Below are 24,296 nucleotides of genomic sequence, written 5' to 3'. Positions count from 1 at the left end.
GAGGGTGGGGAGGGGCGGAGCGCGGCGGCCCGGCCCCCAGGCTACAGCAGGAGCTGGGACAGCTGGCTTCGGCCGCGGCCCGGCGGCGAGGATCGGGTTGCAGGGGCCGGGGCGGGGCTTGGGGTGGGGCACGAGAGGCGGCCTCGGGTTGGCTGGAGCTGGGGTGGCCGGGCCCTCGCGGGAGAGGCACGTGGGCGCGCCGGCTGCTCGGGCCCACTCCCACCTCCCCCCACCTTCCCCACCGCCCCCCACGGCCCCCACCTCCCCCAACCCAGGTGCGTGCGGGGGAGTGGGCTGTCTGCGGGTGGGGTTCCGGGGCCCCGCCCCCTCTCCCAGCCGGGTCAGGTTAGGACGCTAGGTTAAGGACGGAGCGTAAAACCTTCCCTGGGCCCGGGCCCCCGCGGACCCTCTCCTGCCGTCGGTGGAGTTGGGGGTGAGGCAAGCCACCGTTGCCTTTAGGTAAATCAGGAGAAGGAGCCACTTCCAGGCCCCTGGCTTGGAGGAGTCTGCGGGGGTGAGGGGTCGGCGGATGGGGCGGACAACCGGTCTGGGACCGGCCCCATTCACCCCCACGGGACCCAACTTCTCTCTCCAAAGCACAGCCAGGCGGTCACCCTGTGTCTGCCCAGTTCTGCTCCAGACTTTGAGTCGGAACCCCTGGGGGTGCATCTGCGGCACAGCCCTGGGGCTTTAGGTCCCCTCTCCACTGCTGGGGACACCAACTCCAGGGCATAGACAGAGCTGGAGACATCGGGGTGTATTTTACAGATGAGGAAACCCTTGCGGGGGCGAGGGGTCAAGGGAGCTGTCCAAGGCCACAGAGCTAGCTGGAGCCAGGCCCTGGTCCGAGATGCCCTGCCTGCCACGAAGGTGCCGCTTGGGAAGGGGATACCCGGGGAAGCTTGCTGCAGGCACCTGCGTGCTTAATCCCAAAACGCATTTGCTGGGACTCACATGGCCACTGCCACTTCAGCCCTCAGGCCTGACCTGGCAAAGGAGGGCAGGGACCAGATCGCTCTCATCTCCACTCCCTCCCGTCCACCCAGTGGACAGTGGACATTTGCTGGCAGAAAGCAGCTCCGTCCCAGCTCTTCAGCCTAGCTTCTTAGGCTTCCTGTGCACCTGGTGACCCTCCTAACCCCTCTGCTAGCCCTTCTCCCCTGCCAGTCAGGGCGCGGGCACTGCCAAGGGTCTCTCTCCTTAGCATCCTCTTCCAATCGCGGCAACCTGCCAAGCCACCCACTCTGGGGACCCAGGGCATGAGGCAGCATAGAGGGAAGGGAAGATGTGGCACCAGGAGGTGCCAAACTGAAATCTGGCCAGAAGACCTGCTTGTCTGGGCAGGAAACACTGGGCAGATGGTGCCTGGACGCTCTGCCTTGACTGTGACTTTCGTGGGGGTTACCTGGAGGGGACAGAACACCAAACACAAACTCAGGGGGCTGGTACCCCCATTTTTCAGATGAGAAGACTGAGGAAGGACCAAGGGAGCTGCTGAAGGTCACAGAACTACTAACAGCCAGGATGTGAACCCGCAGCCTCTGATTCCAAAGTCATATTTTCTGCGTGCTACAGAATTGCCTCCTGCGACAAGGGCATGGGTCCCTGCTCCCCACCTCCTTCTCTGAGGGTACTGGTGTCTCCCTTTTAATCACCCGCACCCTAGAGGGACGCACCGCTCCAGCCTCTGCCTATCAACAACCTTTTTTCAAGGAGGATGAGGTCAGAACCGCACCCTGAGCCCAAGGAGGATGAGGTCAGAGCACTCCCGGTCTGGTGCAGATGCTAAATAATTCATGCAGCTGCTGTGAACAGGGGCTGCAGCTTCCTGGAGGGCCCAGAGTGGAGACGGCAGACAGGAAACAAATCCTGGTTCCTGGCACCTGTGCCTGACCTTGGCGCATCCTCCGGGGGCTAGTGAAAATGCTGCCCTTGGCGAGAATGGCTTGGAGGGCCAACAGACCCTTCCGAGCAGCACCCCCACGGGGCAGGCACTTAGCCTCTGTTGCTTGCTCTCTTCTATGAGCTGTGGGGGGCTGACGAACAAGTGCAGGGCCATGAGTAAACTGGAAAGCCAGGAAAGGCACTCGGCAGGCAGGTCTTCATGGCCCAGGGGATTTATCAGCCAATCCTGGTTCTGTGCACTGAGAATTTCACCCAATGGGTATCCTGGCTGCCTCTTCCAGCCATGCCAGGCAGCAACAGGGATACTTTTGGGGTCGCCTCCCTCCTCACCCACATCTTGTGTAGGTGTTAGAGTTCTCTGGCCTTGACTGGTTGAGAGCTCAGTGGTTTTTGGAGGCCTGGTTTTCCCCTTAAAATAAATCCCCAACAGAGAAAAAGTTAGTTGGAATCAAACAGCCTTTGTTGGTGTAAAAAGCAAGAGGTCTAGCAGGGAAATACACATGAAAAAAATCCCAGAGGCAGGGTAGGGGGTGGGGGAGCAGGCACCTGGAATCCCAGCTACATGGAAGGCTGAGATGAGAGAATCGCTTGAGGCCAGGAGTTCGAGACCAGCCTGGGCAACGTAGCAAGACCCTGTCTCTAAAAATAATTAAAAAAAAAAAAAACTAGTAACTCCCAGAATTTATGAACACACAGGAATTCAATGGCAGTAAGCCCTCACCCATGGAAGGTAAGGTCGTTTAATTCTGAGCAGTTATTAAGTCCAAAGTCCTTGGTTTGACAGTGGTGGGTGTGAGATTTCCCATAGTGTTGGCTGGATGATGGTGAACCTGTGACAGGCTCTGCCTCTTCTAGTTTTTTTCCATTCAACGCTTGTTTGTGATGCCACTCGACCACCTCAAAGAAGCTGCCTCTCTCCTCCTAAGAACTCATCTAACTTCTTCTCCACTTGGCCCGGGCGGGAGTAAGCAGGGCCAGTGGGTACTCCTGAATACAGGCAGGCCTGCATCTTTTAGGATCCCATCCCTCCCTGAGCCTCACGCGCAGACCCCCAGAGGACTCAGGCTATACACAAACCCACGTCCACTGGAGACTGCAGCCTCTGGGCATCAGGCCCTGCCGGGGACTCCTTTGAAATTATCACATAGGAAAGCAACACAGCGCCTTGATTCACTAAGGGATCTTGGGGCCGCTAAGCTAGACCAAGAGCAGCGTGAGGTCCACAGAGCTCCCTGCTTCCCTTCCACTGGAGGGAAATAACATTCTGTTCATGGACTTCAGCAGGCAACACAGAGAGGTCGGGGGCCACAGTCAGAGCTGCAGTCCTACTCTGCAGGGATCGCTCACCCAATTTAGCTCTGGAAAAGTACGCCAGTGACAAAGGCACAGGCTGCTGGGGATGGGAGTAGCACCGGCGAGCTGTGGGACTGACTACAGGGCACCTCCCCAGAGAGCTGCTCTGGTCGTCACCCTCCACCCCTGCACCCAGAGGTGCTGCTGGGCTGGGGACTGAGCTTTAGGGCCCACTTTGGATAAGGGCAGGAAAAACCTCAGGAAGACAATGCTATAGAGAGCTCATTTTCACGAGCCTGGAGCTGTGCCCATCTCTGTCTTCGGTGCCAGCATCATGGAGGTCCTGAGAAGACCCCCTCTTTGCTGGGTGACCGTCAGGACCCTCTGGAGCATGTCCAAGGGCTCAGAATACAAGAGGCTCCTCCAGTGATGAACCAGCGCCAGCATATCCAGGTGCTGCCCAAGATGAGGTAGAAACAACACATCTGCCCATCAGGAAATAGCACAGTCTTTAGTTCTGGATCCCGCTTACCTGAGGATCCCGCTTACCTGAGGTTCCCACTTACCTACTTACATATCTGCCCATTAGGAAACAGCATAATCTTTAGTCCTGGATCTCGCGGGCCTCCCATGTCCCACAAGTCCCAGTCACGAGAGAGGCCTAGACTCCAGTTCATCTGGTCCAGGGCTCTCCACTGGTCCCTGAGAATGCAGTCCTGACCCCAACCCCATGTGTCCTAAGGTACTTCCAGGCCCTGACCAGAGATGTTGGAATAGCCACAGCAGGCCCCTACTGCATTCCCAGAACCTGTGAGACCCAGGTAATCAGGGCCATGGACACCTGTTCCTGCCACAGGAGCCACCTTGAACCCCAGATGCCAGTGTGGCCGGCCATTCCTAACTCCTTAGTGAGCACTCCATGAGGTACTGCTGGATGGAGAGAGCTGCCCTCATCTCAGCAGGCTCATCCTCATCCCAGATGGTGAGGGGCACTGCGGGCAGAGTGCAGGCAGGGCTGGCCCTGGCTTGCTTGTGGAAACTGCTTTGTGGAAGATGGGGATGGCTCAGGGGTTCTTGAGTGAAACACCCCAGGGGCTCAGATCCGGGACCCACAGGCCGTGGAGAGAAGCAGTGTGCCCAAGCCTCGGGCTGAGCTCTGCCCCCATCTCAGTGGCCTTCCACAGTCCAGGTGGTGGCAGGAGGCCCTGGTGAGAAGGGCAAGGGCCAACTTCTGCCCTGGCTTGGCTCCAAAGACTCATGGAGGAGATCCATCTAGGCAGAGGGTGGGACAAGCCAGTGCCAGACACCAAGATGGCAGGGCCAGGAAGGTCCAGAGTCAAGATGGGGCACTGAGGCCTGTTGTTCACAGAGGGGAAGAAGGCAATCTGAAGAACCACAGCTTGGGGACACAGGGACTATGATTTGGGGGGAGGGGGGCGTGTCAAGAGGGGAGTCGGAGGCAGCCTGGGGGCCCGCGGACAGCTCCTTGTAGCTGCAGCCACCTGGGGACCAGGAAGATGGGCTGGGCAGGAAAGGGAGGTGGCCCTAGGTGCTCCAGTCCCACACTCAGGGCTTCACGGGGGCCCACTCGGTCCACTGCTTCAGGTCGGTGGCCTCCGGCCCCTCCCAGCTCCAATGACAAGGATGGGAAAGGTGCTGGGCCCGGTCCAGCCTGGGTACAGAGGAATGAGGATCAGGATGCCGTGCAGTCCCGGGAAGAGGGCTTCTACCATCTCGTTTTACTTTGTGGGGACTGAGCCTAAAGTGACCAGAAAGAACAAGAGTCAAAGGGGACTCTACTGCGCGGGGCCCAAGAACTGGTTTTTACTTAAAAATAGTGTTTCAGTCCCCAGGAGGCTAATGCAATCTGAGCATAGAAGGAGAATTTTGGGAGAAGTTTATTTTTTTTTCCCAGCAAACTTTCTCTCCCCTTCAAGTTTATTTTTTTTTTCCCAGCAACCTTTCTCTCCCTTTCAACAAAAACATTTTTTCCCCTACAACCGGTATCAGAAAATAGCTTCTGACTAGTTGGGGAGAAACATTCCCAAGCCTGGGAGGAGCAGGCTCCCCGGGGCCGGCCTGGCAGCCCCCTGGCAAAGTCTTGAGCCAGCGTCCAAAGGTCAGGACCCTGCTGTCTCAACCACATGGCTGGAAGTGCCACCCACTGGACTGGCTTACCCAGGGTGGGCCACGGAGAAAGGCTGCTGGACGTCAGAGTCTTAGGAAAACCTGGTTGGTGTTGGCCTGGCCTCTCTGGGTCAGTTCGCTTACCTGTAAAAGGGGGCGGTAGAACTACTCTGAGGCCCTGTCTCACCCCAAAATGGTACAGTTCTGGGATTCTGAGTCTGGAAAAGGGATAGAATACTAGTCCTTCCCACCTTCCAGGGCAGCCTTGGGGATTAAAATGAGCTGATGGGCCGAGAGTGGTGGCTCATGCCTGTAACCCTAGTACTCCAGGAGGCTGAGGTGGGCAGATCACTTGAGGCCAGGAGTTCAAGACCAGTCTGGGCAACATGGTGAAACCCTGTCTCTACTAAAAATACAAAAAGTTAGCCAGGTGTGGTGGCACATGTCTGTAATCCCAGCTACTCAAGAGGCTGAGGCAGGAGAATCGCTTGAACCTGGGAGGCGGAGGTTGCAGTGAGCCGAGATTGCGCCACTGCACCCTAGCCTGGGCAACAGACCAAGACTCTGTCTCAAAAAAAAAAATTAAATTAAATTAAATTAAAAAATGAGCTGCTGAGGAAAGGCTTTTGCTTAGTATAAGTACCGAGCAAACTGACTTTCTTTTTTTGAGACAGAGTCTCGCTCTGTTGCCCAGGCAGTAGTGTAATGGTGCAATCAAAGCTCACTGCAGCCTCGACCTCCCGGGCTTAAGAGATCCTCCCACCTCACCCCCTTGAGTAGCTAGGACTAATGTCTGGCTAATTAAAAAAAAATTTTTTTTTTGTAGAAACAAGGTCTCACTATGTTACCCAGGCTAGTCTGGAACTCCTGGGCTCAAGCGATCCTCCCACCTTGGCCTCCCAAAGTGCTGGAATTACAGGCATGAGCCATCGCGCCCCGCATAAATGGACATTTTAATGACCGCTCGGGAATGAAACCAACCAGGACCTCGCCCAACCCTTTGCACTTTTGTCAACCCATTTGTAAACAATTCCTGACCCTCTCTAGGCCATTCCTTTGCACGTATCACACGGTGTGATCTCAAAGCATGGAGCAGAATGAGTCTCCACTTTGTCCGCTACGGGATCTTCACTGTCATTCATCCCAGGAGAAGCTGAAATGAGTTCATCTTCCCTTACACACAGAGCCACCTGCTCAAGGCCCACCTTCCCAGTCCTGTCCCCACAGCCACTGGAGGGGGGTTCCCAGAGGAAAGCTGCCTGGCCTCAGACAAGCCCAGGTGCGGGACTGCATCCTAGGCATGCACTGAGCCTGGGTGTTCATTCTGATCGCACACAATACAGACAGAGGACCTGCTAAAGAACCACTCACTGGGGAGAGGCATCAGCTACTTAATTGCATAGGAAAAATCTGCAGCAGCTTTAAATGTGAGCTGGATTTGGAGGGAAGAAAGAGAAGTCACCCACAGGCCATGGTGGAGGAGACGTTCATCAGAAACCAGGAGCCCAGGTCAGAAACCACAATCCCAGAGCGAGAGTTAATAAAGCAGAAATGTATTTATTAGGCACCCTTGTTCCTCACAGAGGAGCAAGATCCAGGCCTGAGCGCCTGGGAAGTCTCTTGAGGTTGCAGGAATCTCCAGAGAAACATAGGCGCTGCCCAGCCACCACCCCGAGAACACTATTTGGCTGGAGTGTGACCGCCGAGGTGATCCTGGCAGGAGGCTGGGGTTGGCTCCTCGACTCCACAAACACTGAGGAGTGGGTGGGGACACCCAGGACACCCACCCAAACACTGGCAGAGAGGGAGGCCCTTCCAGATCTGGGGCACATGTTGCTGAGCCTGCCAGGGGGAGGAGGAGCCTGGAGAGTCCCTTGCCTGGGGCCAGGTCCTCAGGCCCTCCCCAAATCTGCCCGCCTCTCCTGGCCACCGCTGACTCAGTCCCACACGTAGGGATTTCTAAAGACCTGAGAGTTCTTGCCATCTTTCGGCGGTGTGGCCGCCTGGTGGCTCTGGGCCGAGTACATGTCTTCAGCCCGCAGGGTCGAGTTGGCACTGCCCATCACCTGGCTGTTGGCGGTGGCCCGTGGGAGGATGATGTCGTAAGCAGCTCCTTCGGACTGGAAGGAAGAACAGGCGGCCTCACAGTCGGGGACTGGGAGCCAGGTTCCGCCGGGGCGGATGCACAAACACTTCCTGCAGGGCTGGGACTGCCAGATCCCCCCCAACTCCCCCCTCGGCTCCTCTGCCCCCTCTGGCTGGGCCCCAGGAGCAGCCTGGGACAGCCAGGCCTGAGCCCCTTATCTCACCCTGCCTCTGGGCATGGGAACGAGGCCCCTGCTGACCTTGGATGGTGCTGGGGCTTCACAGAGGGGGATCCCCTTCTCAAAACCCTCCTGCTTCTAATTGTTTAGGGAAATGCTAGGGCCAGTGGAGAGTCAGCCACAGAGAGCTGCTACTACCTGTCTGACATAGCTCCCAGGCCCCCTTCCTCCAAGAATCTTTTTTTTTTTTTTTGAGACGGAGTCTCGCTCTGTCACCCAGGCTGGAGTGCAGTGGCGCGATCTCGGCACACTGCAAACTCTGCCTCCCGGGTTCACGCCATTCTCCTGCCTCAGCCTCCCGAGTAGCTGGGACTACAGGAGCCCGCCACCGTGCCCGGCTAATTTTTTGTATTTTTATTAGAGACGGGGTTTCATCATGTTAGCCAGGATGGTCTCAATCTCCTGACCTCGTGATCCACCCGCCTCGGCTTCCCAAAGTGCCGGGATTATAGGTGTGAGCCACCATGCCCGGCTCCTCCAAGAATATTACCCCGAGTCTACCGCCTGTCACTACCATACCCCCAGCATCACAGTTGCTGGCTTCCCTGGTGGAGGACATGGCTCTGGGTGTGCCCACACATCTCTCTAGGCATCTAGTCTGGCCGGTCTGATTTGGAGTCTTTTTTTTTTCTTGTAGAAACGGTGGGGTGGGGGGGGGGTCTCACTATGTTGCCAGGGCTGCTCTCGAACCCTCGGCCTCAAGCAGTTCTCCCACGTCAGTCTCCCAGAGCACTGGGATTAAAGGCATGAGCCACTGCAACCGGCCCTGATTTGGAGTCTTGAAACCTGAATTCTCTGCCTGGCGCTGGGTCTTGCTCCCATGTGGGTGAGAGACACCAGCTGTGGGGTGAAGAGGGTCCTGAGGTACCTGTTCTGGCTCCTATGCTGGAGGAAAGGTGTATTCCTGGCCCCATCTGTCTTAGCCCTACGGGAAAGAGCTGCCACCAAATCTCTGTAGCTCCCAGACCCCAAACTAGCCTTCAAGTCAATCAGGCCCAGGAGGTCCTCAGGCCTGTCTGCAATGGCCCCTGTCCATGTGGTCCCTGGAACATCTACATCTGTGTGCATTGGAATCACCTGCACTGCTTGTTAAGCCTCACCAACTCATAGCTGGACCCTACACAGTCCCCACGCAGACCCCACCAACTCATAGCTGGACCCTACACAGTCCCCACCCAACACAGCTGGCCCCACGCAGCTGGCAACAGCTGGGGCTGGGGGAGGGAGTGCTGAATGCTGGGCTTGCAGATCTGCGCTGGATAGTGCCCCCATGGTGCCGACGCCCTGAACGGATGCTAACAGTCAGCTCCATCCCAGCTCTGGCCCCGCCCCATCTGCACTTTTTTTTTTTCTTATTTATTTATTTTTGGAGACAGAGTCTCACTCTGTTGTCCAGGCTGGAGTGCAGTGGTACAATCTGTGCTCACTGCAACCTCCACCTCCCGGGTTCAAGGGATCCTCTGGCTAAGGCCTTCCTAGTAGCTGGGACTACAGGCATGTGCCACTATGCCTGGCTGATTTTTGTGTTTTTAGTAGAGATGAAGTTTCAGCATGTTGGCCAGGCTGGTCTCAAACTCCTGACCTCAGGTGATCCACCTGCCTCAGCCTCTCAAAGTGCTGGGATTACAGGTGTGAGCCATTGTGCCTGGCCCCCATTTGCACTTTGAGCAGGCTCCCAGGTGAGACTAGTGCTGGTGGTCCGGGTACCATGTTTTGAGAACCGGTCAGATAAAATATCCCTGTTAATCCAGATCATCCCCCAGGAAGCAGACTCCAAACGCGCTGGGGAGTGAGGTGCAGCAACAGTGAAGGAAGCTATTCAGCAAAGGCTTCTGTGGCTGCCCACTCCCCGCCAGAGCTGACAGCCCGCAGCCTCCACTCCTGGTGCTCCGGAAGCTCTCCTCTGCCCAGGCTCAGGTTCAGGCTCAGGGAGAGGGGAGGCGCTGGGATTGGAAGCTTCAGCCACACTCACCTCCCCCTGCCCTGCGGCTCTCACAGAGAGGGCGGGGAGGGGGATGAGAACGCCACCCAGCTGACCTCCTTGTTTCCTGTTCCCAGTGTCCTGCCAAGACGGGTCACTGACCTCTCCCCACAGCCTCTGCCAGCCAGGAGGAGGAACACATATAGAAGTGAGTAGAATCCAACCCACTGTCTTCCTGCTCCCTCCCCCTCCTCTGGCTAACGATGCTTCTAGTTTCCAGAACCCAGGGGGAGATGTAAGGTCGAGACTTGCTGCCTGCCAGAGAGGGAGGAGAGTGTGGGCCCCCTTGGCACAGCTGTGGTTGAGAAGTAAACACCTATACAGACCTGTGACATTTGGACCCCTGTCCATTTTGGGAGCACCTGGCTGAGACCCTCCTTTGTCCCTCCCCAAGCTCTCCAGGGTAAAGCTGGCAGCTCCCACCAGGGAGAGCTCACCCAGCATTCCCTATAGCATCCTGACACAACCTGTGTGCAATGCCCCAGTGACACAGGGTGGGTCCCACTGCAGTGCAGCTGAAGGTGGTGGGTACACTGACTCCAGGACAAGGAAGTTAAGAACTGGGGCTCTGGATTCCCCAGGTAAAAGCACCAGATGGAGAAGCTTGCCTTCCCCTTACCACCTCCACCCAACCCAGCTCTGGCCACATGGCCTTCTCCCACTGGCCTGCTTAGGCTGGTCTCTGTAGCCCAGATGTGTCACGGGGACCTGGGGAACCCACTTACCGGAACTTTGTGCATCAGGGCCATCTCAGTGGGCTGGTACACACTGGTCAGCAGCTGCCCATTGTACCCGCTGTATGGTGACACCGGCCTCTTAGCTACAAGGAAAAGCAGGAACAGTTTGAAGATCCCAGGGCTCTCAGCTCCCTTCCCCACCTCCCACAAACCAAGCAAGGCTCTCTGGGGGCAGGGAAGAGGTAAAGGGGGCAGGCCAACCCTGGCATAGTCTCTAACCCAGGAGTGGCCAACTTGGGGGTGAGGTTGTGAACACGGGGGCCCCCTCCCAAGCCTAGCGCCCCTTTGTACAGATGCATGGGAGTGAACAACACTGCTGAGCTTCCCTGCACTGTAGACCCCCCAGCCCGACCCAACAGCTCAGAAAATGCTCTGTCAGCAACCTCCACATCCCCATCCGCCCTCCGGGGCCAGAGGCCAAGAGGACACATGGGCCTTCGGCCGCCTTCCAAGATGGCCAGCCTCCAGCTCTGCCTGTCACCACGGGCCAGCTGCCAGGCACAGAGGTAAATACATCTGAGAGCCCTCGGCCTAAGCCTGTTCATGTCCTCCCAGGGCCGACCTGGGCGCCCCTTCCCCACTACACCAACCCAGAGCCTGGCCAGGGAGCCTTAACGCACGTCCCAGCCTGTGGCCCCCTGGCAAGTTTCCAGAACTATTTTTAGCTCCAGGGATACTTCCTTGTGCCTTTGGGGTGTTGGTTTCCCGATGTGTTCCGCCCTGCTGAGTACTCCCAGGGTGTTTGAGGAGGGCTGCTGACCCACCCCGGGGCCTCGGAGCAGGCCTTGCTGTGAGGACGGAACAGCGGACGTCTGGCTCCGGCAAGGCTGACGGTCCTGCAGCTCTGAGGGACCGCAACCTATATAGGGTTTCCTAAGTGCTGGGGCTGGGCTCACGCTATTGATTTTTCCATTTAGAAAAAAAAAAGGAAGTAAAAACTCAGCCCGAAGGTTGAGAACCATTTGGCCCCGACCGGCATTCGGTGTGGGGGCGGGGCCTGAGGCTCCTCCCAGCACTTGTCTGTAAGCCCCACCTCTCTGGTGGGTTTTGCCAATTCCACCCCCCATGCACACTGTGCGTGTGACAGGGGCCACCCAGGGGTGAGGCCAGCACCTCAGCCCAGGTGGGCAGATCAAAGATCAAGTGCCCGGCAGGACAATGGTCATCTCTTTCTCCAAAGCGGGGATTATGAGGATTTCACAGTGTGTAGAAGAGAAAGGAATGTCTCTGATTCTGGAACTTCCACTGCCTGACTCTGACCTCCCGGCAGAGACCCCAGAGCCGGTGCTTGTTAACCGGGCAGTTAAGAAAGTCTGAAGCCCCCAGGCCTCCAGATCAGCACAGTCTGGGGGCAGGGTCAGGACTTTGAGATGGTACCCCCAAATTTCCAGGTCATGTCAGATGAGGGGCTGCAGCCAGCAGGCTGAGGAAGAGCAGGTGGGATGCGTGCAATGGGCCACATCGGTAAGGGGATTAGCACAGGGGCTGGCACAGAGCAGGTGCTGAGGAAATGCTAGTGGGCTGTACAGCTAACAAGGGCGCTGCTGAGACCACTGAGCGGCACCCCAAATACTTTTATTAAAAAGAGAAAAAGGCCAGGTGCAGCGGCTCACACCTGTAATCCCAGCACTTTGGGATGCCGAGGCAGGCGGATCACTTGAGGTTAGCAGTTCAAGACCAGCCTGGCCAACATAGTGAAATCCCGTCTCTACTAAAAATACAAAAATTAGCCAGGTGTGGTGGCACGTGCCTGTAATCCCAGCTACTTGGGAGGCTGAGGCAGGAGAATCTCTTGAGCCCGGGAGGCGGAGGTTGCAGTGAGCCAAGATCACACCACTGTACTCCAGCCTGGGTGACAGAGCGAGACTCCACCTCAAAAAATAAAAAAATAAAAAATAAAAAAAAGAGAAAAAAATTACCTGAAAAATACTTCCTTTTAAAGAAAACTAAGGTGATTATGGATACATACATAATAGAAAAACAAGTTCTGGAAGGATAGTATTAGTAAAATATGTAAAATAATAGACACGCACACACAGCAAATAGCTAATTCTTCAAGAGTGCTTTTCATGGGCCGGGCACTAAGTAATTTTTTTTTTTTTGAGATCATCCAGGCTGGAATGTGGTGGCGCAATCACGGCTCACTGAAGCCTCAACCTCCTGGGCTCAGGCAATCCTCCTGCCTCAGCCTCCTGAGGAGCTGGGACCATAGGCATGCACTACCACACCTGGCTAATTTTTGAAATTATTTGTAGAGACGGGGCCTCACTATGTTGTCCAGGCCGGTCTCAAACTCCTAGGCTCAAGCTCCACTCACCTCAGCCTCCCAAAGTGCTGGGATTACAGGTGTGAGCCATGGCGCCCAGCCGGCACTAATTAATTCAATCCTCACAAGAACCCTATGAAATAGGTACTGACATTATCCCCATTTTACAAATGGAGAAACAGAGGCACATAGATATTATATCAGTCAATAGTGGTCACTTCTGGGGATGGAACAGGATGGGACGGGTAGGACTGGGGAGGCAGCTGGGGAAAATTTCATTTTATCTGTAATGTTTGAAATTTTACAGTGAGAATGTATGCATGAATTATATGAATATAGAAAAAAAATCTTATTTATTTATTTATTTAGAGATGGAGTCTTGCTCTGTCACCCAGGCTGGAGTGTAGTGGCTCGATTTTGGCTCACTGCAACCTCTGCCTCCCAGGTTCAAGTGATTCTCCTGCCTCAGCCTCCCGAGTAGCTGAGATCACAGGCATGAGCCAGCACACCCAGCTAATTTTTTTGGATTTCTAGTAGAGACGGGGTTTCACCATGTGGATCAGGCTGGTCTCGAACTCCTCGTCTCAAGTGATCCACCCGCCTTGGCCTCCCAAAGTGCTAGGATTACAGGCATGATCTACCATGCCCAACTGAAAAAAAAAAATCTTTAATTAAATGGAATTTACAGACACTTAGGCAGAAAACTACAGAAAACCTCAAAAACTTTCCATTTTGCTCAAGAGACTGGCTCCCTGTCCTGCAGTAAAAGACATGGGATGGAGAAAGGGGCCACTGGGGGCATCCACAGAGACCCACCTGCAGCCGGCTCATCCATGGAAAAGGCCTTGTTCTCCACGAACATGCTCTGACCCTTCTGCTCTTTCAGGATGGTCTCATAGCCCACGCCCCGGGTGGGGTACATGTCCCCTTGGTAGCTTTGCTCTGGGCTGGACTTGGTCACCTGGGAGACCTCGGGGATGACGTAGAAGAGGACGAAGGCCCAGGCATTGGCGGCGAGGGCGATGGCCAGCGTGGGGTCATCCCAAGTGGGACTGTTGTGCTGCTTGTTGCCGTAAGTATACATGACGATCCACACCACCCATATGGCAACGGAGGTGGCTGTGGTGAGGAGCACAAAGACCCCATGCTTACGCCAGCGCTTGAAACGGCCACACAGGGCGGGCCAGGCCCCCAGGAAGGCGCCCAGCAGCAGCAGCATGACGTAGATGAGTGCCATGACAAAGTCCATGTTGGCGATGGCACAGGGGGAGGCCACGGCCCAGCCTGCGCTGCTGTTGCCCTGAGGGCCGCCCTCGCCACTGCCCCGAACCAGGGTGATGATCAGCCACTCTGTATTGATGATGACCTCCACCAGGGTCAGCAGCAGAGCCACAGTGAAGATCACCCAGCCCCGGGGCCCGTGGTTCTTCCGGGCCAGGAAGTTGAGGGCAAAGACGTGAGCCGCCAGACAAGAGAAGCAGATGGCGAACAGAACCCCAAAGAGGAAGCGCCGAGAGGCACAGGTGGAGAAGTCGGGCTTCACCACACAGGCAAACACGAGGCAGAAGAGGCCCAGGGTCCCCAGAAGGAAGAATACCTGGGTCCCCAGCAGGCTCCGTTTCTTGGTGTCCTGCACAAAGGGGAGGCTGGCCACCAGAATGATGGTGAGCACAAACGTGGTGACAATGCCCGCCCCAGCCACGGCCTCCAGGACGATGCCCCATGCCCCAGAGCGGTCACACAGGTTGTAGTACAGGGGGTTGAGGCCTTGGCTGCAGCCGGGTGGGACATGGCCCTGGGCCCGGGCCCCTGGGAACAGGAAGAGAGGCAGTCCCAGGCACATCACCAAGGCTCTGTGGATGGCCATCCTGGCTCCCAGGCCAGGCTCTGGTTGGGTCCCTAGAGACAGAAGGAAAAGGGACAAAATTAGTCCTCCAAGGTCAGACTCCAATATACATGGTGCTGCTTCCCCCATCCTAAACCCAGGCAGACAGTGCTAGCTGCTGACCGTGAGGCTCTCTGGACCTCAGAATCCTTCTTAACATAGAACCCCTGAGAGGCATTTCAACTGGCCAGAGAGGCAAATGAGATGAAGCCCATTTGTCAGCCCTATTCCTAGCCATGGCAAAAGAAAAACCTGTCATTGAATTTTCAGCTCCCTCCCTTCCACCAAACATAACCTGGGTTCAGATATTCCCTGAGCTCTGGCGGCTACGGTGGAGGATGAAGGGGCTTGTGAACAAGTCAAGACCAAGCATACCACCCACCCAGTACCTCCTCTCTGCCCTGGGACTTTCAGGCTTCAGGAGGTCAGCTGCTATGCCCCTAAACTCCATTCCTGTGAGGCCTAAATCCACAGCCAGTCAGCTATGTGTTCATTCATTCATTCATTCATTCATTCAATAGACTTAACAAGCAGCTGCAGCAGGCATGACCAACAGCCAGGAAAAATGAAGAGACAGTCATTTTCCCACTTTTAGTGCCAAGTCTCCAGTTCAGAATCCTCCATTTTTTGCCTAGCTCGGAAGCGGAAGTCAAGGGTGAAATAAACGAAGTCCCCAGCTAAGGAGTTAATGACTTAATGCAAAAATTTTCCTTCGGAGCATTAACATTTTAAAAGTAAGAACCAGGCAAGGGCAATGCAAAACCCAAAGGAATTAATCTTTAATAGAAGACTTTAAGACGTCGTAGCTAGAAGGCAAGAAAATTAGCTTTTATTAACACCAGCAAGGTAATTTTCACTCCATCTACTCACTGCTGCTCTAACAAATGCCACAGATCTGTGCCAGAGAAGAAAACCAAACTCCTGCTCCCAATACCAATTGGATTTTCCCGCGTGAAGTGGAGGTAATGGATTTAACAGGTTAAGAAATATTAAAGACCAAATCAATGAGTTTTTTTCCAATCAAAAGTTTTAAATGTACTTGGAGGAAACCTAACACTGAAAATTTAAATGCTGCTGGGCACGGTGGTTCATGCCTATAATCCCAGCACTTTGGGAGGTCAAGGTGAACAGATTGCTAGAGTCCAGGAGTTTGAGACCAGCCTGGGCAACATGGTGAAACCCCATCTCTACAAAAAATACAAAAATTAGCAGCTGGGTGCAGTGGCTCACGCCTGTAATCCCAGCACTTTAGGAGGCCAAGACTGGTGGATCACTTGAGGTCAGGAGTTTGAGACCAGCCTGGCCAAAATGGTGAAACCCCGTCTCTACTAAAAATACAAAAATTAGCCTGGCGTGGAGGTGCACGCCTATAATACCAGCTATTCAGGAGGCTGAGGCAGGAGAATTGCTTGAGCCCGGGAGGTGGAAGTTGCAGTGAGCCAAGACTGCGCCATTGCACTCCAACCTGATCAATAGAGTGAGACTCTGTATGAAAACAAACAACAACAACAACAAATATATATATATATATGAATTAGCAGAGAGTGTGGTGGCATGCACCTGTAGTCTGAGCTACTTGGGAGGCTGAGGTTAGAGGATCATCTGAGCCCAGGGGATCAAGGCTGCAGTGAGCTGCGATTGCACCACTGCACTGCAGCCTGGGCAACAGAGCGAGACTGTTTCCAAAAAAAAGAAAGAAAAGAAAAGAAAGAGAAAATTTAAATGCTTAAAGAAACAGGTTATACGTTTCAAAATTCTATGAATGCAGGTAGTCCACATTTAAGTCACCCCACGTGTTCAAATAACTAGTTGTAACCCAGCTTCATCAGGAACTCTCTGGGAAAACAGCAACCAAGCTTTCCTGGTCTGACAGTGACCACTAGTGGCTGGCAGGGGAATGGCATTATCTAACTCTATTCTGTGAGGCTGCCACCCTTTTTCCTTTTTTAGGGGGATTGTGAGGTTGTTTATACATGGTTTACCTCCTTACTGTTTTCTACCATTCCTGGCTACTTAATTTCTAATAGGCAAACAAAAGCCCTAAATCCCACAGTTGATAGAAATTGTCCCTCTTTTCAACACAGAAGCAAAAAAAAAAAAAAAAAAAAAATTCTGTCCATAACTGTTATGTGAAAGAACACTTACTAAATCAGGGGCAATGCAACTCATAAAATTAAGTGAAATGGACACAATAAAGAGGATCCATTTTCAAAGTCCCTTCAAATAGTCTCCATGCCACTTGAAAATATTTAGGTCGTCTTAGCCATCTCAGCTACCTCATCTTTCAATTAAGCTTGCTTAAGATTAACTCTTAAAATTAACTATCTCATGTAAATGTACTGTTGTTTTCCTAAATAACTGGCGTTCTAATGGCTAGTTTCTCTTTACTTCTAATGCAGGACTTAAATAAGCTTCTGTAGGGGACTTTGTAAATCAATAAAGCACCAACTGCATTTTATTTACAAGTGCTGGAAAGAGGAGTAAGAGAGGGCTAAGAGGTAAGGAGTAGGCTGGGTGCGGTGGCTCATGCTGTAATCCCAGCACTTTTGGCGGGCAGATCAGGAGGTCAGGAGTTCCAGACCAGCCTGACCAACATGCTGAAACCACGTCTCTACTAAAAATACAAAAATTAGCCAGGTGTGGTGGCGTGCGCCTGTAATCCCAGCTACTCAGGAGGCTGAGGCAGAAGAATCCCTTGAACCCGGGAGGCAGAAGATTGCAGTGAGGCGAGATTGCGCCACTGCACTCCAGCCTGGGTGACAGAGCGAGACTCCATCTCAAAAACCAAAAACAACAACAACAACAACAACAACAAATAAGGGAAGGCGTAATATGGACCCACTCCTGGGAGATAATTTATGGATAACAACAAGCTGTGGGATCCTAAATGTTCAACTTCATCTTGGGCTCCACAGCCAAACCAGCCAGAACTTGGGCTTGAAGCTGGACGTAGGGAAGAGAACCCTCAGAACTGCCACTTAGACTCCGGACACCTGCACTTTCAAGGGCTTTTCACCCCACCTCCCTCGGCCAGGGCCCAGTTTAGAACAGGCAATTACTCCAAATCAGCAAATATTGACTGTGCGCCTGGGAAGGAAAGGCCCTGTTGTTCCCAGAGCTGTGGAAAATACAAACATGAACAAACGTAGTCCCTGACTTGATGGCATTTAAAATCTATCAAGAGAGATAAGGTAGGTACTCACAAAAATTACACAAGGAAGAATATGATTAAGGGCCACACAATGGAATTTACCTGCAGGAGAGAGACAGGGGCTACAGGAACACAGAAGAGAAACAGGCAGAGTAGAGAAAGACTGTTCCGCAGAGTTTTACTCAGAATCTAATAAAAAAAAATACCAGGTCCCAGACACTGCCAAGAGACAGGGACACCCAGAAGCTAAGCCCTGAAGAGTGTGAGGAAGGGCTGAGCAGGTTAAGGGAACAAGGAGACAGACGTGCAAGGCAGAAAAGATGGTGTGAATCAAAGCCCTTTGAGCCCAAGTCCAGAGCAAGTTAAAAAAGAATTCAGTTTGCCAAGTATCAGCTGAGTTTGCAAAGGGAGGCTGCAGCTGCTGGCTGACACATTGGAAATGCTACAGGGGTGGGGCTGGGGGCATTATTCTAAAGGCAACAGGCAGCCACTGAAGGCTGCTTTTAGCATCATGGGGGCATAGCCAGGGTTGTGCTTTTAGGAAAAGAGTCTGGCAAAAATGCACAGGCAATCGATTTGTTGGGGGGCACATTCATCCCAGTTTAAAGGTCAAGGCCAAAGGTAAAGCCATAATGGCCAGCTCTGAAAGATCCTTTCCAAAAAACAATCGAAGGACTGGTTGGATGGTGGAGGTGGGGAAAAAGGATACTAAAGCCCATACTACAAGTTCAAATCTAACAGGCATGTCATTACAGAAAACCAAGCCAGGGACCAATGCCACTCATTCTTCTTGATCCATCTTGCCCTAGATATACTTGCCTGTATCCTGCTGGCTCCCAGAAGCCCACAGGCACTTGGGCCAGGGTCAGGAAAGCTTCACAGCTCTCTGTCCCTAAGCCCCCACCTCCAGTTTCCCCCTGATTTTGTGGTTGGTGACCAGCAACTTCCTTCTGCACCTGACCCTTCAAGTCTTGCTTCTCCTGCCAACCCCCTCAATATAGAAACTTTCAAGGAATGAGAGAGGAGCCTGTACCTGCCCCTAACCGCATCCAGGTACCATGCTGCTGCCCAGCAGCCAGGCTGCTGCTTTTAGTAAGTTGCTGAGTAACTTAATAGCCTCAGAGGAAACAACCTGGTCCCATCCTGAAATACCTTATTTCTCTGGTTCCCCCAGAAATGGAAGGGCAGGTGGGAAGACAGAAATACATGGACTCAGGTGGGAAACCTGGGCTTTCTGGGCGTGGCTCTCATCCACTGCCTAGGACAGGGACCCTCACAGAGTTAAAGAGAAGCTCAGAAGAGCACAGCTCCAGCCCTCTGATGCCGGGAGTGCACATTCAGCCAATGCCTTTTTTTTTTCTTTTTTTTGAGACGGAGTCTCGCTCTGTCGCCCAGGCTGGAGTGCAGTGGCGTGATCTCGGCTCACTGCAAGCTCCGCCTCCCAGGTTCACGCCATTCTCCTGCCTCAGCCTCTGGAGTAGCTGGGACTACAGGCGCCCGCCACCACGCCCGGCTAATTTTTTCTATTTTTAGTAGAGACGGGGTTTCACCGTGTTTAGCCAGGATGGTCTCAATCTCCTGACCTCGTGATCCGCCCGCTTCGGCCTCCCAAAGTGCTGGGATTACAGGCGTGAGCCACTGCGCCCAGCCTTTTTTTTTTCTTGAGACGAAGCTTCACTCTTGTTGCCCAGACTGGAGTGCAATGGCATGATCTCGGCTCACTGCAACCTCCAACTCCCAGGTTCAAGCAATTCTCCTGCCTCAGTCTCCCGAGTAGCTGGGATTACAGGTGCCCACCACCATGCCCAACTAATTTTTGTATTTTTAGTAGAGACAGGGTTTCACTATGTTGGCCAGGCTGGTCTCGAACTCCTGACCTCAGGTGATCTACCTATCTCAGCCTCTCAAAGTGCTGGGATTACAAGTGTGAGCCACCGTTCCCGGCCCAGTGCCACCTTTTAAGATGGTGGCTAAGGGACTGACAAGATGGACTCAGCTCTGGTCAGAGGCTTTTCCTCAGGACCCTGGAGGAAACTTCTGCCTCCTGTGGGTCCCCAGACCCTGCACTAAGACTGAGCCTTCTGATCCCTGAACGTTCAAATCATGTCCGTGTCTCCCCTCCAGGGCTGTAAGGTCTTTGAAGCTGGTGAACAAGACTTCTAGAATCCACTGCCACAGCTGGTGCTGTGCCTGAACACAATGGGCATTTGGAAGTCACCTCTGGATGGTCCCAGGTGCATTTCTCCACACCCAGGGTTGTCCCCTCCATGTTGGAGTTGCATCTTCTGCTTAAAGATTCTCAGAGGGTTCAAGGAGGGGGGTAGGAGGGGGACCTCCTTCCGCCCTGAGTCTCCCCCACCCCACAGCTGAAGCCCAGCTCCAGCCTCAGATTATTTTCTGGACAAAAGGGCCTTTTGCTTCACTTCCCTGGAATCAGTTGTACAAATATTTTTAATCGCATCCGAAATCGGCCTTTCCCCAGGCTCAGCCACCCGGCCCCCAGCTCTCCTGTGAGTCAGTGCAGTCCAGTTGCTGAACCTCCCTCCTCCCTCCTTCTCTCTCCAGGGGGCGCAGAGGCCTGGTGGGCTCAGAGGCTCAGAGGCCCAAGCAGCCCTGACTGGTTTCCCCCAGCAACAAGTGGCTTCATCCAGCAAACGGGGAGACAGCCAGGCCTTCTCACCTCTCCAGAGCAAAAACTCCCTTCCTCGCTCCAGCATCATCCACACACAAGCCTGAGACCCCCTCCACCCACCAGGGCAAAGAATACCGCACTGGAAAGAGAGCTCCAGCGTGTCACAGGGCCAACCAAACTCAACATTGACCCATGGCCAATGGCTGTCTTCAAGGGTGCTGTGACCAGGGCACTCTCCAGGGAGGTTCCCCCAGGGATACCACAGAGCACCTGCCTTCCTCCCATCCCACACACTCAAGAGCCTATAGGGAAAGACGATGGCCCGACTGACAGCCTTCCTGCCTCCACTCCTATCCGTCTCTCCCAGTCCCTGGTTAGGTCCCACTGTCTCACCCCTCTGTGCAGGGCGCTCAGGCGTTTACCCCATCGATAAGAAGGCGCACAGGAGACGCCTGTGCCTGGAAGGAGCGGCCTCAGTGTGTAGGTTGGTGGGGGGTGGGTTGGGGTTCCTCGAACCTCAGCCTAGACACCCCACCCCTATCCTCCTGCCCCTGCCCCGCACCAAGACCAGGCATTTGGGCCAAAATGCCCTGAGCTCTCTGAGACTTGGAAATCTTCAAGGGTCTGCTCTGGAATGTCACTCTGGAATGCACCCCACCCCCCAAGGCACTCCCTCCCCCAGTCCAGTTGAAGGCACAGGGGTGGGGGGCCGGCGGGGAGAGGAAGCTCCAGGAGCACAAAACCCTACTTCAACAGTCTCCTCTCCCGGGCTTTAGGATCTTGATCGTGGAGTTTGTTAAGTGATTGGGTCTTCCTGCGTGTAACACTGCGGGCCTGGGGATGGAGGTGCAAAGGACGCTGGAAAAGCCAGCCGGGAGTGGGGGTTCGGGATCTAGGGGCCAGGCTACCAGAAGGGGAGGCGCTTCGATAGTCTGAATTTCCAAACTTCCCTCAGGGGGGTTCTGAACCCTCTCGTCCCTACTTGGGTCGACGGTACTGGGGTCTACACCTGCGCTCCCTGGGTGGCTGGAATGGGGAGCAAGGGAACCAGTCACTCTCTCCCATTTTTAGGGCCACAGAAACCTGCCCTCCAAATCCACAGTAGCAGGCGGCGGAGAGGACGCCGACCCACGAGAGAGAGTGACCGCGGACTCCCACCGAGAGGCAGGCGGTGGACAGGCTCCTCTTGGAGACCTCGATTATGGAGTCGTTTCCCCTCCCTCCAGCCCGAGCCGCAGCGCCGGGCTCCCCCACCCCCCAGTCCCCAGCCGGCTCGGGTTTGAAAACTTTCAGCGACCGAGCGGAGTTGGCGCGGCGTCCCCAGCCCGCAGGATGTCCAGCCCCCCCGCCTCTGCCCTCGCCCACTCCCCGCCGTCCCGACCCGACTCTTCCGGGCGGCGGAGCGGGAAGGCAGCAGCCCTTACCTGGGACTCGCCGCCGGCCCCGCTCCAGCGCAGCGTTTGGGGCCAACTCCAGCCCCAGGCGGGGGGCGGGCGGGGGTGGGAGGGACGCGGCGCGGGGCGCTGGGCCAGGCCCGGTCCTGGCTGGGATGGCGGGGCCCGGGCTGGGACGCAGGGCCTGCCTCTCCCTGGGACCGAGGCTGAGCCAGGCGCGCTGGGTTGCTCGCTCTCGCGCGGGCCTGTCCGCAGGCAGGGCTCCTTGCTTTCGGCGAGGGTGAGCTGGCGCCTGCATCACCGTTACATCACCTCCATTCAGGGCGCTAATCGGGCGCCCGCAGCGCTCCAGGTACGTGCGCTCCGTTTACACAGGAACAAAGCCTGCCCGGCCCTCCCCGCCCCGACTCACCTCCAGGCTGAGCCGACTCGTACTTTCCGGCTGGTGAGGGAGATGGGAGTTTCTGGCCCTGCCGGCGTGTGGGTTGTTGCTGTTGACTGCCACGCCCCCGCAAGCGGGCGCGCGCACACTCACGCGCACTCACTTTCTGGGCTCGGCCTTCGCCGGGGCAAGCGGTGTGGGGGTGCAGCCCTGCGCACCCCCCACCGCGTCTTCCAGAGAGCGCGCCTACGGACACGCGCGGGGCTACCTTGGCGCGTCTCCGTGGGGGACACCTAGCCTTTGTCACCTTCGTCCTGGCCCTCCCGTGAGACACACTTCAGGCACAGTTCGCTGGGAGCGGGCCGGAGCGAGGCGCACACTCAAGGCAGAGTCCGTCTTTGTCACGCCTTCTGCGCCCCCTCCCCTCCCCAACTTGCACACGTGGACACACCGCACACCGAGGTTCGCCTTTTGCACGCACGGTCCTTCTCTGGGACCTCCACCAGTCACCAAGCGTACGTGGGATCGTCACCAAGCGCTCCTCTCACGCGTGGGCCGAGTCCAGACCACTCTGGACCGTGGGCAAAGGTCCCCCTCGGCCCGACTACCCCGCGCCCGGGTTTCCTGTGACCGTTCCAGGTTCTGCCCAACTCGGAGCGCGCGCTCCCCTCCCGGCGTCCCCGTTCCCTGCTCCGACTTGTCCTAATTAGCCTTCACGGTTTTGTTCCCCGAGGTACAGTGTTTAGCGCGACCCCCTGGGTCTCTGCGCTCCGGGACACGTTGGCTCTGACTCCGAGTCCGTCCCCTCCAGACTCCGAGTCCGTCCTTTCCAGGAGGTCAGGTTCCCACCAGCCCCACCCCCCACTCCCTGTTCCGGGGTGGATCTGTGGGTTGCCACCCTTTCCCCTCCGGCCCCAGGAATCTGCTGAAGCTGGACCGCAGAAATTGGGAAGCGAATCCAGGCTGGGACTTATCCAGCCCGATAAACAAGAGATTTTCCGGCCGCCTTCCCCCGGGGCTGCTGGCCTCGCGGGGGGTGGGGTGCGCACTCCTGGGGGCCCGCAGCGAGGCCTAGTTAGCCCGCGCCAGAGGCCCGTAGGGGCTGAGGCGCACGGAGGAGGGAGAGGTTGTTGGGCCTGGCCAGGGCCCTGGAGACGCGGAGGGAGGGCAGGGCGCCGAGTCTCGGGGTGCCGGTTCTCATGACGCCGAATTGCCTGGGGGATCGCCAGCGGTGCGCCGGTCGGAGCCAGCTGGTGGCGGGGCGGGCGGCCCGGAGTGTTTGCTCAACCCTGAGTGCCCGCGAGGGGGAGGGGAAGCAGCTGGTCACGGGCTAGGGGGTAGCAAGGTGGAGGAGCGGGGGCTGGGAAAGGGGAGGGTATCTCCCGGGCTGCTTGTTTGCGTGCCTGCCGCGGTCTACGACAACCGGGAGTCTAAACTCTATGAATCACCCGGAGTTGCTGGAGCGATAAACCTCAGGCTGGTTCCTCCCCTCGCACACCGGCTTCTCGGACTCCTGGAGGGAATGTTTGCTTAGCGGCCGGAGCTGGCGGTGAGGCCCTGGTTCTCTAGAACCCTGTATCCCTTCCTGGCCTTGCCCTCACGTGCTGGTCTGGGGTGGCGAAGACTGAATTGTTTCAAGTCTCTTCAATATTAAGAAGAGGGGCGCAGTGCTGCTGCTGATCTGTTGCTCACTCCTGGGCTCCCTTCCGTAGCTCCACCTCCCACCCTAAGATTCAGAGGCCCCCATGCCAGGGAGGCAAACGCTTGTAGGGTCCAAGCAGTTGAGTGCCCACGCTAGAAAGGCAAACGGCGGGTGAGACCTAGGCGAGGGGCATCCATGACTGTGGGCTGGGACTAGTTCTCGTGAAGCAGGCAACTGGTGCTGAACACAGTGTGCTGGGAGGGGCCGCTCATTAGCATATGTGAAAAGCCAGCTAAGAGCTAGAGGAAGGTGGAATGGAAATAGTCCCCGAGACTGCTTGTGACCTTAAGAAGCCAAAGATGAATTGTGGATCTGGCAGATCTGTTTCAATTTATTTTCAAGCTTTGGGAATCTCTTTTCCCTACCTAGATTCTCCAAAAAGGCAACTCTTTACCACTCCCTCCCCACTCAGGCGGGGGAAAGGCTGGGGCATCTGAGGCCTGGGCGGAGCAGCGGAGCCCTGCCCACCGCCAGCCCTGCATGGTAGATGGCAGTGGATATGTAGGGAGGTTTCCTG

The 24,296-nt window shown here is 55.5% G+C and overlaps 1 protein-coding gene across 3 annotated transcripts; it reads right to left on the bottom strand.

The window, feature by feature from the left end:
• Nucleotides 1–1,567: 1,567 nt before the first annotated feature.
• Nucleotides 1,568–22,396, bottom strand: GPRC5C (G protein-coupled receptor class C group 5 member C). Of its 3 annotated transcripts, XM_034942824.3 has the most exons (5): nucleotides 21,726–22,101; nucleotides 13,450–14,532; nucleotides 10,356–10,450; nucleotides 7,293–7,445; nucleotides 1,568–5,469 (listed from the first exon to the last, which is right to left on the bottom strand). In XM_034942824.3, exons 1-5 carry the CDS (start codon nucleotides 21,991–21,993, stop codon nucleotides 5,410–5,412), a joined length of 1,659 nt encoding a protein of 552 aa, XP_034798715.1. In that variant the 5' UTR covers nucleotides 21,994–22,101; the 3' UTR covers nucleotides 1,568–5,409. The 3 variants fall into 3 exon arrangements, with proteins under 3 accessions (XP_034798715.1, XP_003813396.1, XP_034798714.1); XM_003813348.5 differs by lacking the exons at nucleotides 1,568–5,469; nucleotides 21,726–22,101 and adding an exon at nucleotides 22,108–22,396 and having other exon boundaries at nucleotides 6,863–7,445; XM_034942823.4 differs by lacking the exon at nucleotides 1,568–5,469 and having other exon boundaries at nucleotides 6,863–7,445; nucleotides 21,726–22,161.
• Between the last annotated feature and the right edge of the window lie 1,900 nt (nucleotides 22,397–24,296).

Source organism: Pan paniscus, chromosome 19, assembly GCF_029289425.2.
Source record: "Pan paniscus chromosome 19, NHGRI_mPanPan1-v2.0_pri, whole genome shotgun sequence".
In the NCBI taxonomy this organism is placed as follows: domain Eukaryota; kingdom Metazoa; phylum Chordata; class Mammalia; order Primates; family Hominidae; genus Pan; species Pan paniscus.
Note: the sequence above shows the minus strand (reverse complement) of the source record. Positions and strands in the feature narration are given on the sequence as shown.